Raw genomic sequence first — 24,384 nt, 5'->3', positions numbered from 1 at the left:
CTACCATGCAAATCTCCCTTGTCTTTCCGTGTATGCACCTTTTCTTGTGACTCCTTTTAGATTTGTCAAGATTGTTTTCCTTTTTTTTATTGGTATGGTTTTGGATTAGGATACGCACTTGGCAATTTATACATGTATAATAAACTAAACTTTTAACACTGAATTAATCACACAATATTTATATGAATTCACCTTTTTTATGGTCCGTTAGTAGCAGTTTATTTATAATCTGTTACTTCTCTGTAAATATATTCCAAGTTATGACAAATTATACCTGCAATTTTCTTCACAAAGTGTCACCATTTTTTTCTTTTTATGTGACAATGCACTGTTTTGTGTTGATGTCTGCTGCACACGTATAATCTCCTGTGTTGTATACGCAAAAAACATCGGTTCCTTGAAATTCCACAGCAGAAGAACAGATTACTGTGCATCTGCATCAATTATTCATCGTGACCTTGATATTTTCTTTTTATTCTCCCACATTTGTGTAGTGCTTCTTTTCTGCTTACTAATTGGGATCTTGTATGGTTTGTGCAAATGGTTGTCTCGGAGAAATTGGTACAGCATGCGATTGAGGGGGGTGGGGGAGTGAATAGAGAGGCTGGTTTAAGAGAGCAAGAAATGGTTTTAGCCAAGGAGAAGCAGCACTGATAAACCCCTGAGACACCATCTCACCCAGAGGGCCGCTTGCTGCACAACAGAAGACAGGCAACGAGCTCCAGAAGGCCACTGGCCCCTTGGGGTCTGCTTCCTCCCACTGAGATTATTTATAAGAAAGTGTATCAGTGAGTAGAAGAGGGTTTTCAAACCAGCCTGACGCTTTTAACATGGCGAAACAAGGCAACGCAGTTCAGAGAGGGAAGAAATCCAGAGACATCGAAACAGACAGGGGTAGTTGTATGTAAAATTGGCGACTCCAATTGGCAATTAGAAGTGACTGTGTAATGTAATTGACAACTCCTAGTGTCAAAAACAAATTCGGTCGAAAATGGAGGAAGTAGGATAGACGGCGACTACTCGGTTTCAGTTCTCTGTTTTCTAAGTGCCTGTGTGTGCTTGGCATTGTTAATCATTTCGCTAAATGCATTAGGAAGTATTGTTACAGACAAGAGTACACATAGGATATTAGGCAATTGATTTGTGTTCTTTTGTTTATTAGCTTTTATGGACTTTTTTGACTGCATGTGGTCAGTATGTGTTTTTTCTTGCTACAATGGTTATAGTTACTCAACAAGACCTGCCCACTGGTACCTGTTTTCTTCTGTTTTCCTCTAAAATTAAATCCCTGTAATCACAGAAATAATCTTTAGGAGGTGTATTTTAAGGTGTCTTGGCATTTACTGAACTATGTCAGCTTTACTGTTAAATGCTTTACTTGGATGAGAGAAATCCTATGAGCACAGTGACTTGGGAACATTCATGTAAACTGAGAAAGCATTCCTGGTGTTTTTCCTATGTCTTTTTACTGAGTTAATGGTTTCTGTTATCAGGGGTGTTTTATCAGTCTTTATCTTTCTTTGTCAGTATCTAAATCGGCAGCCCTATATTTATAATTTGTTTAAGAATATATAGGCATATCTGGAAAGTTAGCTTTACAAAATACAGAATATAAACTGTGGAAACCCAGCTGTCCGCTCCATACTCGTTTCTTCCACTCATGCATGTTCTGACTCAGGCTTGCGTCTTCGCGGAATTATTCCAATTACCTGAGCAGTTGCTGAAAAGTTTTCCACAAACAGAGGCCATCTTCAAATTGCTTGAAATAACTGTCGATTTTCCCCTGTGCTTGTGGCGCATTTTAACAGCAAGTGATTCAGTTGTCAGTGTTTTGTTACCAGCTACAACGGACAATACAAATCGCTTGTGTATCACTCGCCTGAGGAAAAGAGGCCATTCAGCCACTCCTGATAGTCTGTGCCTGAATTGTGTAGAAGAGCCAAGGAATTAATGAATTGATCGAGAAGGAAGGAAGAAGGGAGGGGCAGGGATTGACCAGGGTGGTGGTGGAAGGAGGGGATTAATGTTTTTTTCCACGTCAATAAGATTGCCAATAGCCTCTGTTTGAATTAACTGCAGGAAAGTCACCCTGGGTCTTTTTATTGTTGTTTTATTGATTAAATAATTGAAGTAAAAGTACAGAGACCAAATAAGGAAAACGATTGAGAGAGAGGCATAGAGATGGGAAGAGAGATATTAAACAGGAGGGAGAAAAATGTGTCAGTGCACAAGGCAGGTGTCTAACTAGTAAGTTAGAGAGAGAGAGAGAGAGATTAGATTCCCCTAGAGCAGAGATATCACCAGCTCTTTAAGAAAAACTCATCTACCTCTCTCCCGCTCCATTACCATCCTCCCGGACATGACTCCTAATCTCGTTGTGCTCCGAAACCCCGGCATTACACAATAAGGCAAACTTAATTACTGATATACTTTAATTACAGTCCATTCGCTGGCTCCTCAACTCCAATCCACAACCGAATGATGCCCTCAATCACTGGCACTGTCGCAGTCAAGACCTGACATACAGCCGCTCTCCTCTCTCATTCGCATTTATACCCACACTCTTATTTAATATCAGGCTGTTCTCTCTCTCTCTCTCTCTCTCTCTCTCTCTCTCTCTCTCTCTCTCTCTCTCTCTCTCTTTCTCTCTGCCTCAGATTCTTATTTTCTATAGACTCGATCAGGCAACCGTTCACATATGATGGAATAGCTCATATCCATCTATCTTTCAGTTAAGGGTGTCAGACTCTCTTCAGTACACTTGCTGGCACAGCCCATTGTGGCTAGGCTTTGTTCCCCCTGTCTCTCTCCATCTCTTTCTCCTCTCGGTTCCATATCCAAATATGTAGTCTCTCTCTTCTCCTTGTTCATATGAAGACGTAGCTAGTTCATCTACAGTGTTCGCTGTTTGGGCTTTTTAACTTCCACTTATCCACTTTCTTGCTCTGTCTCTCTGGAAGAGTAACTGGAGGCTCTTGTCTTGTCTCGCACATATTTTTCATATATTCTGGTCTCATTACTCAGTGGAATTGGGAGTGCCCTTTTTGCTGATACATAACAGGGAAGATGTTTTGGTCTTATTATTGTTTTAACATTTCCATAGAGAGAAATCCAATTTCCACGCACACACTTATATCTATCCCTTTATTGTTGCTGTCTGGGAGGGTCCCTTGCAGCCGGAATGGACATGGCAATTTGCGGTCTGCAGTGCTGCCAGTTTGTCACGGTCTCTGTAATGTCCATTTAAGACCGTACAGATGGCCATCCATGGATTTTGATCATGTTGGGCAATAACGAGGGGAAAATTAAGAATCCTTCTCTTAGTCAGAAAATAGCTGGAGTGTTTGTGTTTGGGAATGGGATGGGAACCGATGCTGTCTATTTAAAAATATACAATCTTAAATCTAAAATTAATGTGAGCCCAGTACACAACTACGCTGTAAAAAATCCACATTACCCTTCTTTCTCCCTGTTCTGGTTTGCATAGTCCCAAGCGTGCAGCTCCAAATATGATAGGCAGAAAGACATAGGCATATGTAGGTTTAATAACACATGCAGAATCTCATGGTAATTAGGGTATGCTGCATACTTAAGGATGGGTCTGTTGGGGAAAATAAGATCATTATTTAATAATACTTAAAAAAAAAAAAAAACTCCAGAGAGTTGATTCTTCAGCCCAGTAATTATTGAACATCCCCTTTTCAGTCAGTTTTACTACAGACTGCTCTTGCTTGTTTCAGCTCATTTTCTTCCCACATTCTTCTACATTGTACCTCATTGGACTATAAATTTTACACTGCAATAAAATAACTGCTAGCCCAACTATACAGCTCCATTGTGGAGATCCACAAGCTAAATACCACTACTCCTATCCCGTCCTGTTGATTTATAACTTGTTTTGAAAGTTGCTGCTGCTGTAAGAGACAGTTTCACGGGCATTTGTATTGAGCTGGAGAAATGTGTTCCCTGATTATATTGTTCAGTGGAACGGTATGTGTGGACTGCAGGATGCTAATGTGTGTGAAATTTTAAAGTAGGCAGTGAAGATTTTTGAGAGGCGTTCCTGTGTGAGTGAATGTGTAGGGGAGAGGGGGGGTTTGTTTGAGATGTGCACAGCTGGTTCTTACATTTTGCCAGGCCCCCAGCCTACCATTCGAGCAGGATGTGGATGGACAAGAGTTTGATAAAGACCAAAGTCCACACCCACCCCCAAAGCAGACATGCTGACGGACACTGACTGGGACATACTCATGACTTAAACTTGTGGCGAATTCACCCAGGGAACTGTAGGAGTCTGCGAATTTGGACCCGCACACAAGCAGTGATTTGTGTGTGAAGACTGCCTTGCAAGAAATCAGATACCTAAACGTTGGGACAGAGAGACAACCACCGTCCTTTTTTTGCCGAGGCTGACAAAAGCACTGCAGCATCTTCACACAGACAAATTGACACACAAACGCACACACACTGAGAGACAGCCAGTGCTGAATATAGCTGTGGAGACAGAACCAAAGAAATGCTGGCAGTCCAGGTAGGAGGAGCAGTCAATCTATGTCTCTTTAAACAGTGAAGATTTTGTTCTGTGTGGGGGTGGGCAGGGGAGGGGGTTGCGGACTTTTAATATAAAGTCTACGGTGAACTGAGGCATCTTCAGACAATCTATTGCAGCATCTGATAATTGGTGACATTTTCGGAGCAGTCTAGTCCACCAGGGAATGTGAAAACAAAAGCTGAGGTTTGGATTAAAGTTCGCTAGAAATAAATACAAAAAGAAGAGGAAAATGTTTTTTTGTCTCCATCTTTTGCTTGGCTGGTCAGCTCCGTGAAGTGAATTAGAAATCATTTTTGCAAGGAAAGTAACAATTGTAGTGGAAGTTGCTTTGGCAGGCGGGTGAATAGGAAGAGATAGCATCTTGAAGAAAATGTTTTTTTTTTTTTCTTGACATCTTCTTAAAGAAAGCATTAGATTAAGATACATATTTTTTTTACTGTGAAAGTCATTGGAATTTGTTTGTGTAAGGGTGTCTTCATATGCAGTAAAATCCACCGGACATAGACAGAAAGAAGCCAGAAGAAAGACTGTTGACCCCTGTCAGGTCTGGATCTCATTAAACTGGTTCCAGGTACTTAAAGATAACATGGATGTCCCCTAGGTTTATTAGTTAGCTCTGGAATTTGCATCAGTTTTCTTTTTAGAAGCCAATACCAAGAAACAACAGCAATTAAGCTGAAATGGACATGAACAGGTGCAAAATAAAATTGTGTTTGACAGTGGAGGGGGTGGCATTTGGTGAGGAGTGTATTGGAGGTCTGTACAGTGCTGGGAACTGACGAGCTGAATACACTGCAGAAAAAGAGAGCAAGAGAGAGAGAGAGGGGGGATAAGGAATTTCCAGTAATTGTTAGCCATTAGCTGACCTAAATGAAGAATTATTGGGTAAATGAAATGTAGGGAAGGTGCAGTAATATGATGAATTGATGAAGCGTGGCAGCCTGATTGTCAGTAATCACTCCGGCTCTCATTAGCCGCTCAGAGCAAGGTTACAGGCTTGAACACACCAGGTTAAGCATGTCTGCATCTCTCCGGCCGCAGCGAACCTCGCATCGCCGCCCGCAAAGTTTTCAAATGCGCCATCCGAAAGGCTTTTTCCATTTTTTTATTTTTTTATTTTTTTGAGGGGATCGTCATCGTCTGTCTGTTTAAATAAGAGGCAATTAAAAGTAAAAAATAAAAGAAACCAAAAATGTAGTACACGCCAAGCTGCGCAGGGTTTTAGCAAGAGGATACAAATGACACGCACTCACCAAACATCTGGATGTGCCGATATCAGACATACAGGGAGCATCCTTCTATTCACAAGGAAGGAGTTGCTTCTAATTACCTCAGCACTGACTAAACGGTAACTCTCAAACCCGCTGCTGCACAAACTCCTTTCCATCCACTCATTGTGGCTAAATATAAAGATTAATCAACAAAGAGATGCCAACAGAGGAGAATTGAATATTTACCTTGTAGGCCCGCAGTATGCAGCATTCAATGAGACCCAATAGGACAACTATATATTATACTGTAGGACCAATATCTCTTAGTTAAAACATTAAGATTGTCTGCGAAGGAATGAAACCAGATGCGTTTGTGTTTGTGAAGAATAGTGTGCCGTGCACCGCTAAGGTATAACAAAGGCACACTTTTCACTTTGCTGCACCGGAACGCTTTATTATCAGCAAAAGGAATGCGAAATCAGAAATAAATAAAAAACCACACCATCCTCCCGCCTCCTACCTCTCCTGCCTGCCTGAGCTGTGACAAACTCCATTCTACGCTCTGCCTGGCACAGCTACCTGTCACGCCTGCACCACAATAAGATCAGTCTGATATACATCCGAACAGCATGGGGGGCGGTGGATGGATGGTGGGGGGGTGTGAAAGGAAAATAAAATCAGCGACAGAGCTGTGGAAACCAAAACGGAAGATGCGTTGTTTTTTATTCCCTGCTCCCATCAGATAGCGTATTAAATATGTATGGGCTGAAGCGTTTGTGGGTACACCGAACTGAACTAAATAAATGACCCCTATTATACAGGCCCTGGATTGTAATCCGTCAATGCCTGTGCTGGAGTATGTAGCTCCAGCCCGGCTGAGCCAGTCGATAGCCTCGGTGAAACGAATGCGGGGCCATGGCTGAGCTTGGCTGCCAGAGAGATTTGTTACAAGTGCTCTGGGGCTGCTTTGATAGTGTCCATGGGGGCAAAGGGAGGCTATGAGGGGGGTGTAGTCTTTAATAAGTCTCCGTAGCTCCCAGGCTGCAGAGTTAAGGTGAAAAAAAAACATATTGAAAACATGTGGTGGGGAATTCGGAAAAGATGTTACTGAGCCTGTTTAAATCTCTGCCTCCACCTGTGTGGGTTTGGGTGGGAGTGTGTGCAGTTCCCTAGGAGTGTTACATATGTTTTTGATGGGTTAGTGCTTGTAATTGTACTTGATCACAGACAAGAGGGGGAATTCTGGGATTTTTTCTTTTGGCCCTCTCCTCACTTCAGGCCCCTTCACAGATTTCAGATCCCTACAGTCTGTTTCTTTCACCAAGCTCTTTGAAAATGTGGGCGGGGTACTGTATTGTCTTCTCGCACCCCGCCCGGAAGTGCCCTCTCCTAACTGACGCTGGAAGAGTCGAACATGGCTGCTGTTGTTGCTGTAGTTGTCGGGGTCTGCAGGAGTCTAGACACTGAGCGCCTCCTTAAAACACATCTCTCTGTGAAAGATGACAGATGCCTCTCGCTGTCAGCACTGCCTCTGCGGGGAGTGCCGTTTGACTCAGAGTCTGGAATCATTAATTGTAATGTAATTGGAGGCAAAGCACTTGACTTCCTGCAGATATGTCCTGTGGATATGTGACTGTGTGTGTATGTGTGTGTGTTAGCGCTTATTTGGAAGCTGTGTGTTGGGACATGTGGGGGAGTATGTGTGTGTGTGTGTGTGTGTGTGTGTGTGTGTGTAGGCAGGCATCTGTGAATTGAGGAAGGTACTGGAGCTCATATTCGTACTGTGGACTGAAGAGAAAAAGTCTGGAAAAGTTTTGAAATGAAAAGTTTCCCCGCTGCAATCAGATTGGGGAAGGACTGAGGTATACGGTGCCACTTTGGAAACCGTAATAGTCATCACGCTGCATTCAGGGAGCTCATTACTGTGGGCTCGGAGCTGGAAAATTCATGACTATGGGGATCTTTGAGCCAGTTCATTAAACACATCGCAGCAGCTCCGGCACACACTCTGCAGCGGCACACACTCAAACCTCGGAGCCAGACGTGTCCCTCTGTGACAGCCCACTGTGCCGTCATCCTGCGCGCGCACATGGACACACACACGCACACGCATACAGACAGCTCTCCAAACAAGGCAATTATACCAGCAGCTTGCCTCTTTAATTGCATTTTCTCAAGATGTCTCTTACTAATTTTGTGTAAACAAAGCAGGTGATTTATTCTTCTTCTTGCCTACGTTTTTTTTGCTTTGTTTCTTTGTCTCCTTCTCTGACCCCGTAGGAAGGGTCTGAATACATTTCCAAGGCACTATAGGTGCAATCAGTGTTCAAAGACCCATTTTTAGACTGATTTGAGAGCCAAAGTTTTTAAACACCTTTTGTGTTTGCTGGTAATAACAATGTGACAATAAATCCACTTTTTGTTTGTATTTACAACAATGATCATTAAAGAAGACATTTTATACAAATCTATGGTATAGATTTGAATGCTAATATATACATCTATCACTTGTAGCCTAGAGAACTCAAAATCTCTGCATTGCTTTGAGTCATATCTGTGTTCCAACTTGGTGATAGTTATTTTATAGGGAATGGACAAAGTGTAGAGCAGAGGAATTGGGGTGCGCTGGAAAGGGGAAGATCCCATTGCTGTTGGCAAGGCTGTTGCAGTGCATTGTGCTGTGTGTGTGGATGAATATATGTGTGTTCACAATCACTGAAGATCTCCTTCCCTCAAACCTTGTTTTCTTGGAGCTGTCTGATGCCCTTTCTCTCTCTCTCTCTCTCTCTCTTCCCCTCTCCATCTCTCTCCCCTCTGTCTCTGTCTCTCTGTCTCCCACCAGACCCGTAGTCCGCGCCACTCCCAGTCCACGCAGTCTGGCCTGGCTGACCAAGCTACCAAGCTCTCCTTTGCCTCAGCAGAGTCCCTGGAGACCATGTCTGAGGCCGACATCCCCCTGGGATTCAACCGCATGAACCGCTTCCGCCAGAGCCTGCCCCTGTCCCGCTCGGCCAGCCAGACCAAGCTCCGCTCCCCAGGTAAGACTGCCGACACCGCCGCTACCCTCGCCCTCCCTGCCCCTGCCATCTGTACAATGGGAACCTCGTGGCTGTCTCTCCGGATTTGTTTAGTCCTACAGTTGCTCTTCACCCAGTCTTCCTGAGGCATTTTCTCTCCACCACTCTTCATCTGACCTCTTTTAAAAAATCATTTAGCTGGCCTAGAGGGACTCATCATTTAGCCTCCGAGAAGACTTTCATGACAGTGTGCAACTTCATGGTGCGGGGAAAAAAAAGAGGAAAGTCTTTGATGCTGTGTGCTCCACTTCTTTATGTTTTATATTGGATATTTTGAAAAGGCATCTCTCTTATGCTTTGAGTGCCTACAATGACAGTACATTTAAAAACTCCAGAGTTCCCCCCCCTCTTTCTCTCTCCCTCTCCCCCCCTCCCAGGTGTGCTGTTCCTGCAGTTTGGAGATGAGACCCGGCGGGTGCACATCACCCACGAGCTCAGTAGCCTGGACACGCTGCACGCCCTCATCGTACACATGTTCCCGCAAAAGCTCACCATGGGCATGCTGAAGTCCCCCAACACCGCCATCCTCATCAAGGACGAGACGCGCAACGTCTTCTATGAACTGGAGGATGTGCGTGACATCCAGGACCGCAGCATCATCAAGATCTACCGCAAGGAGCCCATATATGCCTCCTACCCCGCCTCCCACCTCGCCAATGGGGACCTGAGGGTGAGAAAGAGAGAGGGTTGGGGGGAGACTGTGTCACGGCTCTCATTGTGTATATAAACCTGTGATATAACTCCCCCTGTCCTGTGAGCCGCCCCGTGTTGTCACTGCTGAGAATGGCAAAAGCACCCCTCCCCCTGGACACAGTTGTTTTTGTCGGTTTGGGGATTTTTTTTCTGCCCCTCTCAGGGCGTTGCTTCACTCCATCCATCCCCTGCTCCACTGAGATGGGATCCCCCCTGGTTTTATTGAGCTACAGGGTTATCCAACTTGTAGGGGGAGTGTGAAAAACAAGTGTGTGGACGAGCAGGATAGATTCGAACTGGCCCTGCAGTGAAGTAATAAATGCTCTGATTATCTGATTAGACATCGTAAACTGCGAGGAGCACTGCTGCAGGCATCCAGAATACTAACACTGTGTAGTGGAGAGAGAGGCAGGGAGAGAGGCAGGGAGAGAGGGAGGGAGGGAGGGGAAGGGAGGGAATGCAAGGGAAAAGAAATTATACATAAATAGAGAAACAGCAAATGAGATTGAGGGAGGGGGGGATGAGAAGAGAAGGGTAGAGCAAACGGGGGAGGATGAAATAGAAGAATACCAATGCATGAAGGGAATTTGAAAATGAATTGGCGATTACCTTTGTGGAATCAGGGGTCCTCTACAGAATTACAGAATGGGAGAAGACTGTTCTTGCCATGCATAGGTTTAATTTTGCTCACAAAGTCTCCAGCCATACAGAAAGGAAAATGAGTTTTAGCTCGTATGAATAGACCTGAAAAGGCTGCTGTGATCTCGTCAAGGCTTGCATGACATCAAGGGTAATTTTTGTCTGGTTACAAATCATAATAAGGCCGAGGATAGAAATTGTGAGAGAGGGGAGGGGCCCTCAGACTTCCTTATTGGACAGATCTATGTCGGCCTCATTCTCATTCAGTCATTGTCCCTGCCTGCTACACAGAATTAAACTGGTCACCCCTCATCACAGGGCCTCCTTTGATTGACATAATGGGCTCTGTCTGTCATCTTTCATCACTGTGTTGAGAAAAAGCGCCACAAAGTCTACGCTAACCCAGCCAACATTAGGCTGCACCTTAACCTCTCAAACATTGAGCCCTGAGAGGATTTACATAAGATGTGTTCTATTTTGTCAACTGCCTGACAATATTGTGGCTTGTATCCATAAGTGTTCTAGTTAGCTTATAACGTAATGCCGCTGCCGATTAAATTGCTAGAATTGTAGGACAAAGGCCAGTGGTTCACAGTTTTTTGACTATGATCCTTGTAGAGAAGTCTCCAATGTAGATCCCATTTGAAGTTCAAGTTAGGACTGTGAACAGGCCGTGGAATGAAAGCTAGGCTGTTTTTCTGGGACCACTTATTTACACTACCTGTTTTGTGACATGGTGCTATAGTGTGTTTTGGCCCTCACCACTGCTGACAGTTCACTGTTGTGCACCCAGCTGATCCTGCTCCTCCTTGTGCTTTGCAGAGAGAGATGGTGTACACCTCCCGTGAGTCCTCCCCCACCCGGCGCCTCAACAACCTCTCCTCCTCCGCCTCACCCCCCTCGGGCTCCCCGTCCCGCTCCCGCCTGTCCTATAGCGGGGGCAGACCCCCTTCCTACGCCGGGCCCTCTCACCCCCATCAGCACCACTCCTCATCCAGCCAGCCCCCCGCCGGTCTCTCTCCCTCGCCCAGCGCCATCCTGGAGCGCCGCGACGTCAAGCCGGATGAAGAGGTTTCCAACAAGAACATGGTGCTGCTGAAGAACGAGGGGCTGTACGCAGACCCCTATAGCCTGGTGCACGAAGGCCGGCTCAGCATCGCATCCACGCAGTCCTTGGCCGCCATCGGGGACCCCTTCACCTTCCCTGTGTCGGGGGGGCTGTACCGCAGAGGCTCAGTGCGCTCGCTCAGCACCTATTCGGCAGCGGCTCTCCAGGGTGAGCTAGAGGAGGCCCTGTACAAGCCTGGGGGCCCCCTGTACTCCGACTCCTACTCCTCCACCTCCACATTGGGCATGGGCTTCCGTCTGCCACCCTCCTCCCCCCAGAAGATCCCGGATGTCCAGCTGCGAGACAGGGACTCATACTCCGGCCCCCCCAGCCGCGCCTCCCCGGTGCGCCAGTCCTTCCGCAAGGACTCAGCCTCCTCCTCTGTGTTTGTCGAGAGCCCCAAATCACGCTCCGGATCCGGGTCTGACCCGCTTTGCGGCGCAGGGGGCTCTGGGGACCAAGGCCGAAGCACCCCAGGGTACGGCTCCCCGCAGGCCGCCAATGAGTCAGAGACACGGTGAGGCCCCTCACTGCCTCCCTCTCACACACACACGTGCACACCCATCCACATGGACACACACACTCCCACATTCCAGTCTTTCTTTCTTTTATCAGTGCCGATTGATAAAAAAATGGGGTTGGAGGTTTTTGAAATTACAAAAACAACTATTATGTTTGCAATGATATATGCATTATACCTTGTAAATGCCTTTGACTGTCCAATTTCATTCTTGTCTGCTCCTGTTGTTGGTGTAACTGGGGCATCGAGAGGTAACTTCCACCCCTCCTCATGTGAGAGGTCAGGGGTCATCGGTAGTCACATGTCCAATGTGATAAGGGAGGCCTGCGAGGAAGTTTTCCTTCCTCTTGAATAACAACGTGAAAATAATTTGCCAGTTTCTCACAATTCGGCTGAGGTGAAGTTAAGGTTAAGGGCATGCTTAATGGAATATATTTCCATGTGTTTCTAGGACAGTAATCCAGGTATGTCTATCTGCATGTGTGTGCGCAGTTTAAGCTGACCTGTGTGTCCTGTGTTTGCCAGGGAGCGAATGGAAGCGATGGAGAAGCAGATAGCTAGTCTAACAGGTCTCGTGCAGAGCGTGCTGACCAGAGGGCCCGACAGCGACAGCACGTAAGACCCCATGGCTTTTCTCTCCCTTGCCTGCACAGTCGCCGCTCTGGCTCTCCCCACTCACACAACACCAGTGCTAACCTAGCCATCCCGATCACCTGACCCCAGAACCACTAATCACACAAACACCGCCACTGTGCAGCCATTGCTGTCTTTAAAGCACCTTGAAGGATGTAGTAATCAATTAAATGAACAAGGAACTTGAGCCGTTAGGACAATAGGAAACAATTTTACAGAACAATATAACATATGTGGTTCGAACGCAAGCTGGCAGCCCAAGAGGTAAAAAGATAAAGTCAATGTTAACAAGGCCTTGTTTGTTAATGCTGCCTGAAGGAAAAGCATTTGTGCGACATTTAGGCCAATTCATCTCCAGATGCAGAATGCTGCCACCATCTGTATTGATGGATAGTTGATGGCACACAGGCACTGGCTCCTGACTGATTTGTTCTTTCTCTTCTAGGGAGAAGACGGAATCAACCAGTGATGGCTCGGGGACTGGAAGTAAGTATCGCCGCAAAGAAACCAGTTGGGATGAGATTTTATGCATTATTTATGAGAAATAAAAAAGATGACAAGCAAGCAATCAATATATGTATGTCTACCCTCCTACACACTGCAATGTAATCTAGCATGTTACATTCTGTTTCCATTCTAGATGAAATTAACTTATTTTCCTGTAAAAACCTGTATTGGAGTTCAATACAGTCATTCTTCCTTTTTTGTGGTTTATTTGCATTCATCAAATTTATGTTATTCACAAGCTGTATATATCATGGCAATAACAGATATGCATGTGCGTCACTCTGGCGTCAATCAGCCACACTCTTTGGAGGGACTCATGAATTATGGGACATCAAACATACTGTGGTATTACTTCTCATAGTAATCCAGTGATATTGTATGTGTCTCAAATGAAGATGGAATTAAAACTCTCCTGGAGCACCCTAATTAGATTGCCACATTGTGTTTCTGACCAAGTCTATCATCCACACGCCTTCTGGATACAAATATCGCTGTTGAGCATCTCACTGGGGTGCCCTATAGACAGGTTATTAATTGGCTTGGTGTTTACCTGGAAAAGGCATTATTTAACAGCATTGCCAGTGGGAACAAAAGTAGGTAGAAAATTTGGTTATAATCTACTTCACATTTATTATGGTTAAAACTGTAGACCTCCGCAGCCTCTGGAAAGAATGGAATTATATCACCTGGCAGTGCGAATATACTGAAGGGCGTAATCTGGGGAACACATTAAAGGAGCCGCTCTGATTGCTGTCTGTGTGCCGCACCGTCTCGGACGGTAGAGCGAGTGTCGGCCCTGCTCCTGCTGATGGAGAGAGAGGGGAGTGTGTCGGGACTGAATTTCTCCCATTTCATGCAGAATAGACAAGCTAATGGACGAGTTAATGTGTGCTAGTTAAATTATGTCCTCCTTCTGAATGGTGGTTGCGTTGACAGCCCTCTCTTGGTGGCTAGGGATTCTCCAGCACGGCTGAGATTCATGGGTGGGGGGTCTGAAGGATTAATGGAAGGTTTATTTCGGAGATTCCTCCCTTTGGTGTGGTATGTCCAGTGCAAACAGGTGCTCAGTCACAACCCTCTCCCCTTCTCTTTCTCTTCCTACCTGTCCATCCTGTGCTTCTGCCTTCTCTTCTTGGCCTTCTTCTCCTGCATCCCTTCTCTCTCTCTCTCTCTCTCTCCTTTTTCTTCCTCCCTTCTCCTCCACTTTCTAACCCTGCTGCTCCTTCCCCTGCTTTCTCTACTGCAGTATTTTTCTTCTATCTCGACACATCACTCCTCTTCCATTTCCATCTCTCTCTCTCTCAACAACTTTTCTTTTTCCAAAGGATGGGCCTGACGTAAGTGAGTCCTGTGGGTCCACAGTTTAGAGCAGCCCCAGCTGGACCTTTCTTTCAATAGAGCAGCAGAACTGCTGTGGGGGGGTCTGAAGGATTCTGGCATCATGGGAGTGTTTAACACGGGAGGGAAAGAAAGATACAGAGAGCAGGTTTCATTATTCAGACAGCAGAATCTTTTAGATCTATATAGAGCATTGCGTTACTGGATAAAACGGTTTAGGTTATGTTTACGGTCTGTGAGTGATGACGTATCGTACTAAGCCTAAGCCTTGTTGGATGTTTGTTTAATTTTGTTTCTTGTTTGTTTGTTTGTTTGTTTTTGTGTGTTTGTGTTCTGCTTATCGACTGTTCTTTGTTCTTCCGTTGAAGTTTATCATTCTCTCTCATCTCTTTTCAGCGCTTTGTTTTTGGTTTTGTTTTAATCCTCCTTTGCAGTAGCTCTCTGACTGTGCTCCTGTTCCTTCCAGCATGGCACAGAGATAGGCAAGGGAAACACTTGAAGGCATTGCAGCCCTGCAGGGTAGTGCATCTCTCCCACGCTGTGGCACAGACTTGATTGCAAGAAGTTTATTTTTTTTAATGTATATATACACTCACCTAAAGGATTATTAGGAACACCTGTTCAATTTCTCATTAATGCAATTATCTAACCAACCAATCACATGGCAGTTGCTTCAATGCATTTAGGGGTGTGGTCCTGGTCAAGACAATCTCCTGAACTCCAAACTGAATGTCTGAATGGGAAAGAAAGGTGATTTAAGCAATTTTTAGCGTGGCATGGTTGTTTGTGCCAGACGGGCCGGTCTGAGTATTTCACAATCTGCTCAGTTACTGGGATTTTCACGCACAACCATTTCTAGGGTTTACAAAGAATGGTGTGAAAAGGGAAAAACATCCAGTATGCGGCAGTCCTGTGGGCGAAAATGCCTTGTTGATGCTAGAGGTCAGAGGAGAATGGGCCGACTGATTCAAGCTGATAGAAGAGCAAATTTGACTGAAATAACCACTCGTTACAACCGAGGTATGCAGCAAAGCATTTGTGAAGCCACAACACGTACAACCTTGAGGCGGATGGGCTACAACAGCAGAAGACCCCACCGGGTACCACTCATCTCCACTACAAATAGGAAAAAGAGGCTACAATTTGCACAAGCTCACCAAAATTGGACAGTTGAAGACTGGAAAAATGTTGCCTGGTCTGATGAGTCTCGATTTCTATTGAGACATTCAGATGGTAGAGTCAGAATTTGGCGTAAACAGAATGAGAACATGGATCCATCATGCCTTGTTACCACTGTGCAGGCTGGTGGTGGTGGTGTAATGGTGTGGGGGATGTTTTCTTGGCACACTTTAGGCCCCTTAGTGCCAATTGGGCATCGTTTAAATGCCACGGCCTACCTGAGCATTGTTTCTGACCATGTCCATCCCTTTATGACCACCATGTACCCATCCTCTGATGGCTACTTCCAGCAGGATAATGCACCATGTCACAAAGGTCGAATCATTTCAAATTGGTTTCTTGAACATGACAATGAGTTCACTGTACTAAACTGGCCCCCACAGTCACCAGATCTCTACCCAATAGAGCATCTTTGGGATGTGGTGGAACGGGAGCTTCGTGCCCTGGATGTGCATCCCACAAATCTCCATCAACTGCAAGATGCTATCCTATCAATATGGGCCAACATTTCTAAAGAATGCTTTCAGCACCTTGTTGAATCAATGCCACGTAGAATTAAGGCAGTTCTGAAGGCGACAGGGGGTCAAACACAGTATTAGTATGGTGTTCCTAATAATCCTTTAGGTGAGTGTATATTTACCTTAAAACAGGTTTTTGAAGGTCTCCACAGAACTTACAATAGTACAAATAAGATCTTCCAACCCTGAGTCCTCCCTCATTGTACTTTCAAGTGTAGGAGAGGCATTGACATTGACAGTTAGTGGTGGATACAGAGAGACAATTATACAGTGATCCAAAAGTATTACAAGACACAAAATTGGTGATACATTACTAGGGTGGGGGGCTAACCATCATAAAGTGTGACAGTATAAAGAAGAATAACTATATATATACAAGTACACTCAGCATGAGGGCATTGCAATGTAATAATTTAATCAACATTATGCACAATCAGGCCTGAACTATACAAAAGAAAATAAATAGGACCTTCTGAGAAAGTATGACAAGAAATGGGCAGAATGCAGAGCTGGGTAGACTCTGGAGAGGGATTATTTCACAGCTGCCCCAGCATCTGTTTGCACAGAATACCTGGCACACGCAGTCCGGGTGGGAGAGGGGGGTCATCTTCATGGTTATTTAAAGCTGCATTTCATTTCTCTCTCACTTCTGAGATTTGCTCTGATAATCTCATTGTTGATGGATGTCAGTAAGATGGTTAGTAACGCTGAAATTCATTTTGCTGCAGTGCATCTTTGAATTTGTTTCTCCTCCAGAACATTTATTTATTTTTTTGTCTTTGTGTGCGCCTGTGTTTTCTCTCCTAATTGAAAGATGCTTATCTAGTTAAATGGTTACCCACACAAGGTGACGTGCTGCTGCAGCCTTCTCCTCCTTAATTAGGAAACCGGATTCTCTTTGATGTGATTCTGCCTGGTGTTTCATCTGCCTGGCAGGGAAGCATCATATGAAGGAAAATATACTAGTGACAGACGTGAATATCTACCTCGGAGTGTGCTGGGACAGTGGCCTGACTCTTGTTTGGCTGTTTCACACTATGGTTTTGGTTGCCAATTAATATAATTGACGTGCTTGTATTGTGCCTCCCGATACCATTTTATTTCTGTCTGTGTGAACTAACTTGTTTTGAATAGAATGGTCTATGGAATTGTAGAAAGAGGTGTTGGAAGTGCTGGGGGTGGTGGGAGGGCGGGGGTTATACTGAGGTCTTACAGTCCCTGTCCATCTTCTACTGCTTGAATCTATGGAGCTTCTGAAGGGGACCTATTGATTTGAGGTGACTAGATTCATCATTTGCCATTATCAGACTGTATTCTGCATCTAGGGACTGTGTCCGGGCTTAATCCTAAACGGCTTTGCACACCGGATCCGATGATGCATCTGATTTTTATGTCCGTGAAAAGATATAAACAAAAATGAGTGTGTACATTCTTATCTCACCTTGCACACTTGTCATAATTGTCATAATTGTGGTACGACCGTGATGTGTCAATTTTGCAATTGTAATGAGTTCGATTTAAACCCTATTTTACATGCGTTAAAAATGACATTGACTAATTAAAAAAACGTCAGGAAGACGTGAATTGATGGAAAAGCTTATCATCTGCATGTCTAACCACAAAGAATTGTACGACAAATCAAATTCAGATTATAAGGAAATCGAGAAGAAAGGCAATATATGGCAAGCTATCGCGGAAATAGCTGGACATGAAAGATACCTATTGATGTAGCTAAAATTCTCCTAGAGAGTCTGGTGAGGCACAGATAAACAACACAAAAGTGACCTAAGTTTTTTACAAAGATGTGCACTTTCAAATAAACAGTTTAATGTTGAATCATGCACTCTGCTTTTGTGTCTTTATGGTGAGGTGTTTTTTTTTTTACATTCTTGTAGTTGTGGAGGTAAAGAAACAGTGGCACAACTTACAAGACCCACATCAGCGCAAGAAGGGGAAAGGCTATGTACCTGATGCGGTTTAAATGGATCCAATGGACAATGTTTTGAATGACAGACTATCAATGACATATCAGATCCAGAGTGCAACAGCCTTAAGTCTTGTAAATCTTATAGATTTTGACATGACCAAATATTGATTGATTTGATGTATTTATTTCCACTTTTCTAAATTTAATTTATATTGACTCATTCCTTCTGTATTTCAGCTGGATGGCTTAAAAAGAAAGGTATCACACTTTACACTCCCCCTGCCCCCCCAATGTGTAGTAGTGGAGCTGTATACTGTCTGTGTGTGTTAATAGATGTTAATCGAACACCCCCCCACCACCTTTCCCCTGTGTTGTAGTGAGCAGTCCTGGGTTTGCAGATTCCTTGAGGCATGGGCAGTGCGACGTGCTGATTCAAGAGGGTGAGGGCTCAGGAGGAGGGTGACTCTTTTGTTGAGAAACCCAGGCCTGCCATTATCTCTCCACAGAGCATTATTTTTCATTATTTTTTTTATCAGATGACTGGCAATAATAAATGGATTAGAAACACCAAGCACAGCTTTATTTAAAGACTTTAGCTGACGGCACCATTCCTCTCGTTGTTGCTGTTCCTCCTGCTTTCCCAGGTATGACTCCCGGCTTTGGGAGTGGACAGATGCAGGTTAACCCCAGGTCAGGAATTGAAGGTTCCTTCAGAATGGCAGATAGGAGGCCTTTCTTTACATAAAGGGTCTCAGGGGATCTGGAACTAACTACCCAGCCATCAAATAGCAAATTACTTTCTAGGTTCCTTACATAAATACAATAAAAATGCCTGCAGGATTTTGGGTTGACTTAGGGACTAGCAAGCAATGCAGTACGAGGGATCATACTTCCTTCTCCTGTTAGTAAGCTGTCTTCTGCTCCTCTGCATAGTTTAATAGAGGTTATGTATATAGTCATCACCGTTTCTTCATTTTCACTTGGTGCTCAATTGTAGTTCTGCATCCAGGCTACAGTAGTTCTGTCATATATATGCTGCAGTGTCGCCTGGTAAGTGACTTCAATAATCACTCTAGACCCTCGGCCTGTTCATGCCTCATTTGTAGTTCAGCAAAACCATTCATTATTACTTATTTAATTTGCTGAGTGATACAATTTGGGTTATACAATCCTGAAAAACAGCAATAATCTCTTTTCAATCGCTTGAGTGTGCTATAGATTTGTGTGATGTGTTTTCCTTGACTAATGCACAGGGCTCTGCTGGGGTGAATTGCTCTGGAGTGGCAGACTTTGTGCAAGCCATATTTACACAGCGTTTTTAATTCAATTTTGTTAATGGCAATGTTTTGTTTTATTTTTACTTTCTATTTTAATTTTTTGGAGGGAATTGGGAATAAACTCACTGCTTCATCAGCTTCAGGTCACCCCCCTTTCGTAGCTACTCTCAATTATATGTCGAGAAGCCTAATCAATTATGCTCTTTGTTTGCTTAGATATCAGTCCATATGGGGAAACCAATTTTAAAGAAGCTGTCTGTGAATATGGTGTGTGAGAGTCTCTGGTGCAGCACCTGTATCTAACTGTGTACTAACCTCGCTCTGCTGGGGAACGGTGTGGCAGCTTCTGTAACACTCTTTTTCTGCCTTCATTGACAGCCCTGACGCCCTCGGCCACCTGCTCCATGGCAATCATGCCCCCTCCTCCCGCCGGAGCCACCCAGGCCACCACTGTCACACGCCTGCAGATGCAGCTCCATTTGCACGACTTGCAGCAAAATGCCACCGACCTGCGTGACCAACTGTCCCAGCTGCGCAAGATGCAGGTGAGCCTTTAATGCAGATGACATCACTATAACAAACAAATGAAACCTGCTTTATGTGTACCATGATGTTCATACTTGGGAAGTAGTTCTGCCCCGGTGTTTTTAGTTGAAAAGTATTACACATACTGTCCTTGTCTTGCCTCCCGGGAAAGCAGATTCACTTCCTGTCACCGCAATATGAATGTAGTTTTAATCCACCACATTGAGAAGCCTAATGATCAGAGATGCGCTTTATGAAAGACTTGTCACTCTCTTATTCATGAAGATCGCTCCTTCAGTCTGACATTTTAGCTGTCAATTATAGAAGTCAAGGGGGAAAAGAGCTCATCTCCAGTTGATGAAACTAGAGTAATTTGAACATAGGTTTTAAAATTAAAAAAATCAAAATCCTCTCATGAATTTACAAATGCAGGAAACCGTATCATTGTCATCAGGTTGCACAGGTAAATAAAGAGTTAAACATCCCTGATAAGAAACCATATGCAGTATCTTTTGATCTCTTGAAAGATTGCACAGGAATCGTATTTTTTGCTGTGTACATCAGCTCAGTCAATGAAAACCACTCAAACCTTTCCTACAGATGATATTGCTGCTGGGGTTTTTAATTAAGAACTCCTTTCATCTTCAAATAAGTTATTAAAAAAATAAGAAAATAAAAGCTCAAATCTCAAAACCTCGAATCTTTTCTGACTTTCCGATATGCCGAATGTTTCGTCAGGATCTTTCCTCGTTAAAGAGAAATGGAAGTTTATTTTCCTCAATGACAGCGTATGAAAGATGGATTGCGGTGCTCGGGTGTATCCACCACCAACATATCGGGTGATATTGCACTGCAGTATATATTTTTCATTTTATGCTGGTGTTAGAAGGTGTACAGAGTAGTATTTCATTTAAAAGAAATTCTACTCACCATTCGATTACCTTCTTAATATAAGGCTTGTATTGCTGGAGCTCAGCTTTGAATGATTAAGAAATCTAAACATGTTCGACACCTGCATAAGACTCACTCAGTTATTTCTGGTTGTCTTTGTAAGGCGTCTGTGCGACTTCGCTCTTTCTGTGGCTGACAGCTAATCCCTACTCTACTACCAGTGTGTGAATAGTCTCTATGGTAAAGACCACAGATTGTGATGGGTAGTCATGCCATATGTAGCAAACTGAAAATTCTGTCATCTTCACCCTTACTGAAAAGAACTACAGTGTAAGTATACACTGAGAAGTGCACTGAAAGTATACTTATAGTGTACTTCCTTTTTGTAAGGGCAGATGATCTTGACAGCAAATACGACAAGTGGAAATGCTTTTTCCCAGCTCCGTACTGCTTGGCAAACATAGAATGTGAAGTTAAAGCAGTATCACGACATTATATATAGAAGAGCCTCTGTTTAGACAGTTTGAGGGGGGTTGTTTTCTTAAGTTTTAAAAACATTACATTTTTACCTTTTAAAAAAGCAAAACCAGCCCTCAAGTTTCTCTCAGTCAGGTATACTGGAGAAAGAGGAGGAGAAAAAATAGTTTAATCTGATTTAGAAAGCGAGAGCAATTTTTCTCAGCTGCAGCCAAGTGCCATGGAAACCACAAAGAAAAGTGCACAATCTGTGGGAGGTTAAACACCGCAGTGGCATTTAAGGAATTAGAAGGTTTTACGACGGTATCAAGCTTGCCTTAAATAATAAGAGCATCCACTGTGATTTTAATCGAACAGCAATCAGCACCCACTCCCACTCCGGGTCTCATTACCGCAGCTTCGCGGCATCCAATTGTACAGCCAATTTGAGCCTGGCTCATTTGTCACACAGCTGCCAGCTGATTCTCTAGCTCTCTCTGCCTGCACTGTGGTCTCCTCTCCCCATTATTTTTAATTTTCTATTTATCGTTCTGCCCAGCTGTCTCAGTCACCAGTTTGTTTTTGTTTATGAGAGGAGAGAGAGAACAAGAGAGAGAAAGATCAGCTGCAAGATTGGAGAAGGGCCTCAGGGAGTGAGGGCACAGGGTATTACAGGGTGACCGAGTGTGGAAAGAGAGGGATGTGCTGGGTACGGAGGTGAGTGTGGAATTGCAGCAGTGCAGAACTGTGGGTTAAAGTCACAGGAGTCGGGCACAGTGAGGAGGTGTGAATCTGCATTTAGGTCCTTTGGGAATTACACTCGACAACCCCCAATCCCTCCTGACGTAGACGTTTCTCAGTTTAGAGTTCTAAAGGTGGCAGTCCTAAAGAAGGCCACAGAGACATCGGAGCATAATTGGAACGTGGAACGAGTAGTGCATGGTAACTTGTACTGAAGAGCCGGCACAGTGCAAGATATTATGCACGATCACACACGGCTCTGATTAGATATCAGCTCCTGTTTGAGATAAATAACTAGGCATTAGGCAGGTAAGCCGTTGGTATGGGGAGTGGCTGAGCAGCACTGCAAAGATCCACACACACAGACACAAAGGCTAGCAGTGTCACACGCATCCCACACACACATGCGTTCCCCGAGACACACAACCAGACCTACACACGGTGCATTGTGACATACAGATGATCTGACAGAAGAGCCGTTTGCAGCCAGTAAATATTAATGTGTAGACTCGCATGTGCCGACAGAAGGACAGGTTCACTCATGGGCTGATCTAAATCTGCTTAGTTCTGGTCTCATTCTGTTCACTTCAGTCTCCAGTGCACGCGTGGTAGACCTCCGCACACGTGGTCTACCAAGCACTGCAGACTGACACCCCCAAGCATCCGCAAAGACAGCCCGAGGGCTTTTCTTATGAACCAGATTTGAAAAAAATTATACGCCACTATCTGCCTTGTGCACTGTTTCACTTCAGTGCAGGGAGGAGCTGTCAATCCAAATGTACAATAATGGAAATCAATGAGACTCTCCAGAGATGACACCCATTGAACATGTGTGTGTGTGTGTGTGTATGTGTGTGTGTGTGTGTCCACAGCTACAGAACCAGGACTCGGTGCGGTCGCTGCTGAAGCGCACAGAGACAGAGATCAGTGTGCGAGTGACGGACGCCCTGCGCAAACAGGAGGACCCCCTGCAGAGACAGCGCCTCCTCGTGGAAGAGGAGAGACTCAAGTATCTAAACGAGGAGGAGCTCATCATACAACAACTGCAGTGAGTGCGGTACAATACAGACACCAGTTATACACAACCACACAGTATCAAACAGGTTTGGGATCAAATGCATTTGTAAGGCTCTTCAAGGATTTTTTAGTACTTCTTTTTGTATAGGTGAGACCCTCTTATCTGAGCTCTGCCAATTACCATCCACTTAATTGAATCAACGCACCTGTTCAGAATTCTTTCATCCAATTTTGAACTGTTACCTTTCAAGGCTGGGGTCACAAACCGACAATTTTTGTTGATTTGAATTTGTAGAGGCCTTGCTATGATGGATATGGGAGATGATATCGGATGAGGTCTGTCTTTCATGTTTTTGCAAATGCATATTAATTCACATCTGGTATCAACACGGTTCATGGAACATCAAGAAATGTGTGAATTGATTTTCTAGGCCTGGAACACAGAATTTAAAAGAAAATTTAAAGGAAAGTTGTAGAAATGGAGAGTTTCAATGATTGCTTGATATCACCGTGTAACATTTTTTTTTTTGGTTCCTGGGTAATAAGTGTTATTACCTAATTGCTTATGCCTCAAAAGTATAGAAAATGGCTATTATTCCCCACAAACTTTGCTTTTGTGACCAGGACAGTGATATTTTTAAATTTACCTATTTTCCAGAACATTCCAGATAGTTTCAGTGCTGAGTAAACTTGGAGTAACTTCTAGAACTTTCTAGAACTTTCCAGTAATATAAATAGTAATATAAATACAGGAGCCTTAAGCCCACCAGTTCAGTTTAGTTCCAGCTACATAAGTGGATACATATCTACATTTTTCTGAAATGTCATCAAGAGGCTGCAAGCATCCGGCAGACACATTTTGCTATGCCAATTTATCAAGACAAGAGCGTAAAAAGTACTCAGTGGAAGCATCTGCTAAGATGTGTGAGGCCTACAAAGCATATTTCGGCAAGCCTGTCAGGGATCAAGACAAACCCTGGGCACCTCATTTCCCCTGCGAGCACTGCAAAAAAAACTCTGGAAGGTAAGATGGACAATTGTTGCTCGGAATTTTATGTTATAAAATTTGTTAAAAAATAATAATTTTAAGTTTAATTTTTTAATTTTAAAATGTTTTACAATTTTCAATGTTATTGAAAAAATATATATGAAAAATATGAGAATCTCTTACACATTAATCATGGGTGAAATAAATGTACAGTGAGGGAAGAAATTATTTGATCCCCTGCTGATTTTGTACGTTTGCCCACTGACAAAGAAATGATCAGTCTATAATTTTAATGGTAGGTGTATTTTAACAGTGAGAGACAGAATAACAACAAAAAAATCCAGAAAAACGCATTTCAAAAAAGTTATAAATTGATTTGCATGTTAATGAGGGAAATAAGTATTTGACCCCTTTGACTTAGTACTTGGTGGCAAAACCCTTGTTGGCAATCACAGAGGTCAGACATTTCTTGCAGTTGGCCACCAGGTTTGCACACATCTCAGGAGGGATTTTGTCCCACTCCTCTTTGCAGATCCTCTCCAAGTCATTAAGGTTTCGAGGCTGACGTTTGGCAACTCGAACCTTCA

General features: G+C 43.9%; 1 protein-coding gene across 1 annotated transcript in view; it reads left to right on the top strand.

The window, feature by feature from the left end:
* The window catches only part of srcin1a (SRC kinase signaling inhibitor 1a), a 126,208-nt gene that overhangs the window by 84,188 nt on the left and 17,636 nt on the right, over positions 1–24,384 (top strand). Inside the window, exons 5-12 of the mRNA XM_066698630.1 lie at positions 8,606–8,801; positions 9,218–9,510; positions 10,995–11,797; positions 12,326–12,415; positions 12,879–12,919; positions 18,140–18,160; positions 19,558–19,724; positions 22,665–22,840. Of these exons, the coding sequence (XP_066554727.1) occupies positions 8,606–8,801; positions 9,218–9,510; positions 10,995–11,797; positions 12,326–12,415; positions 12,879–12,919; positions 18,140–18,160; positions 19,558–19,724; positions 22,665–22,840 (1,787 nt within the window). The remainder of the gene's footprint in view (positions 1–8,605; positions 8,802–9,217; positions 9,511–10,994; positions 11,798–12,325; positions 12,416–12,878; positions 12,920–18,139; positions 18,161–19,557; positions 19,725–22,664; positions 22,841–24,384) is intronic.

The sequence above is a fragment of the Amia ocellicauda genome, chromosome 3 (genome assembly GCF_036373705.1).
Source record: "Amia ocellicauda isolate fAmiCal2 chromosome 3, fAmiCal2.hap1, whole genome shotgun sequence".
Lineage (NCBI taxonomy): Eukaryota > Metazoa > Chordata > Actinopteri > Amiiformes > Amiidae > Amia > Amia ocellicauda.
The sequence above is the reverse complement of the archived record's forward strand: the minus strand, read 5'-3'. Positions and strand labels throughout refer to the sequence as shown.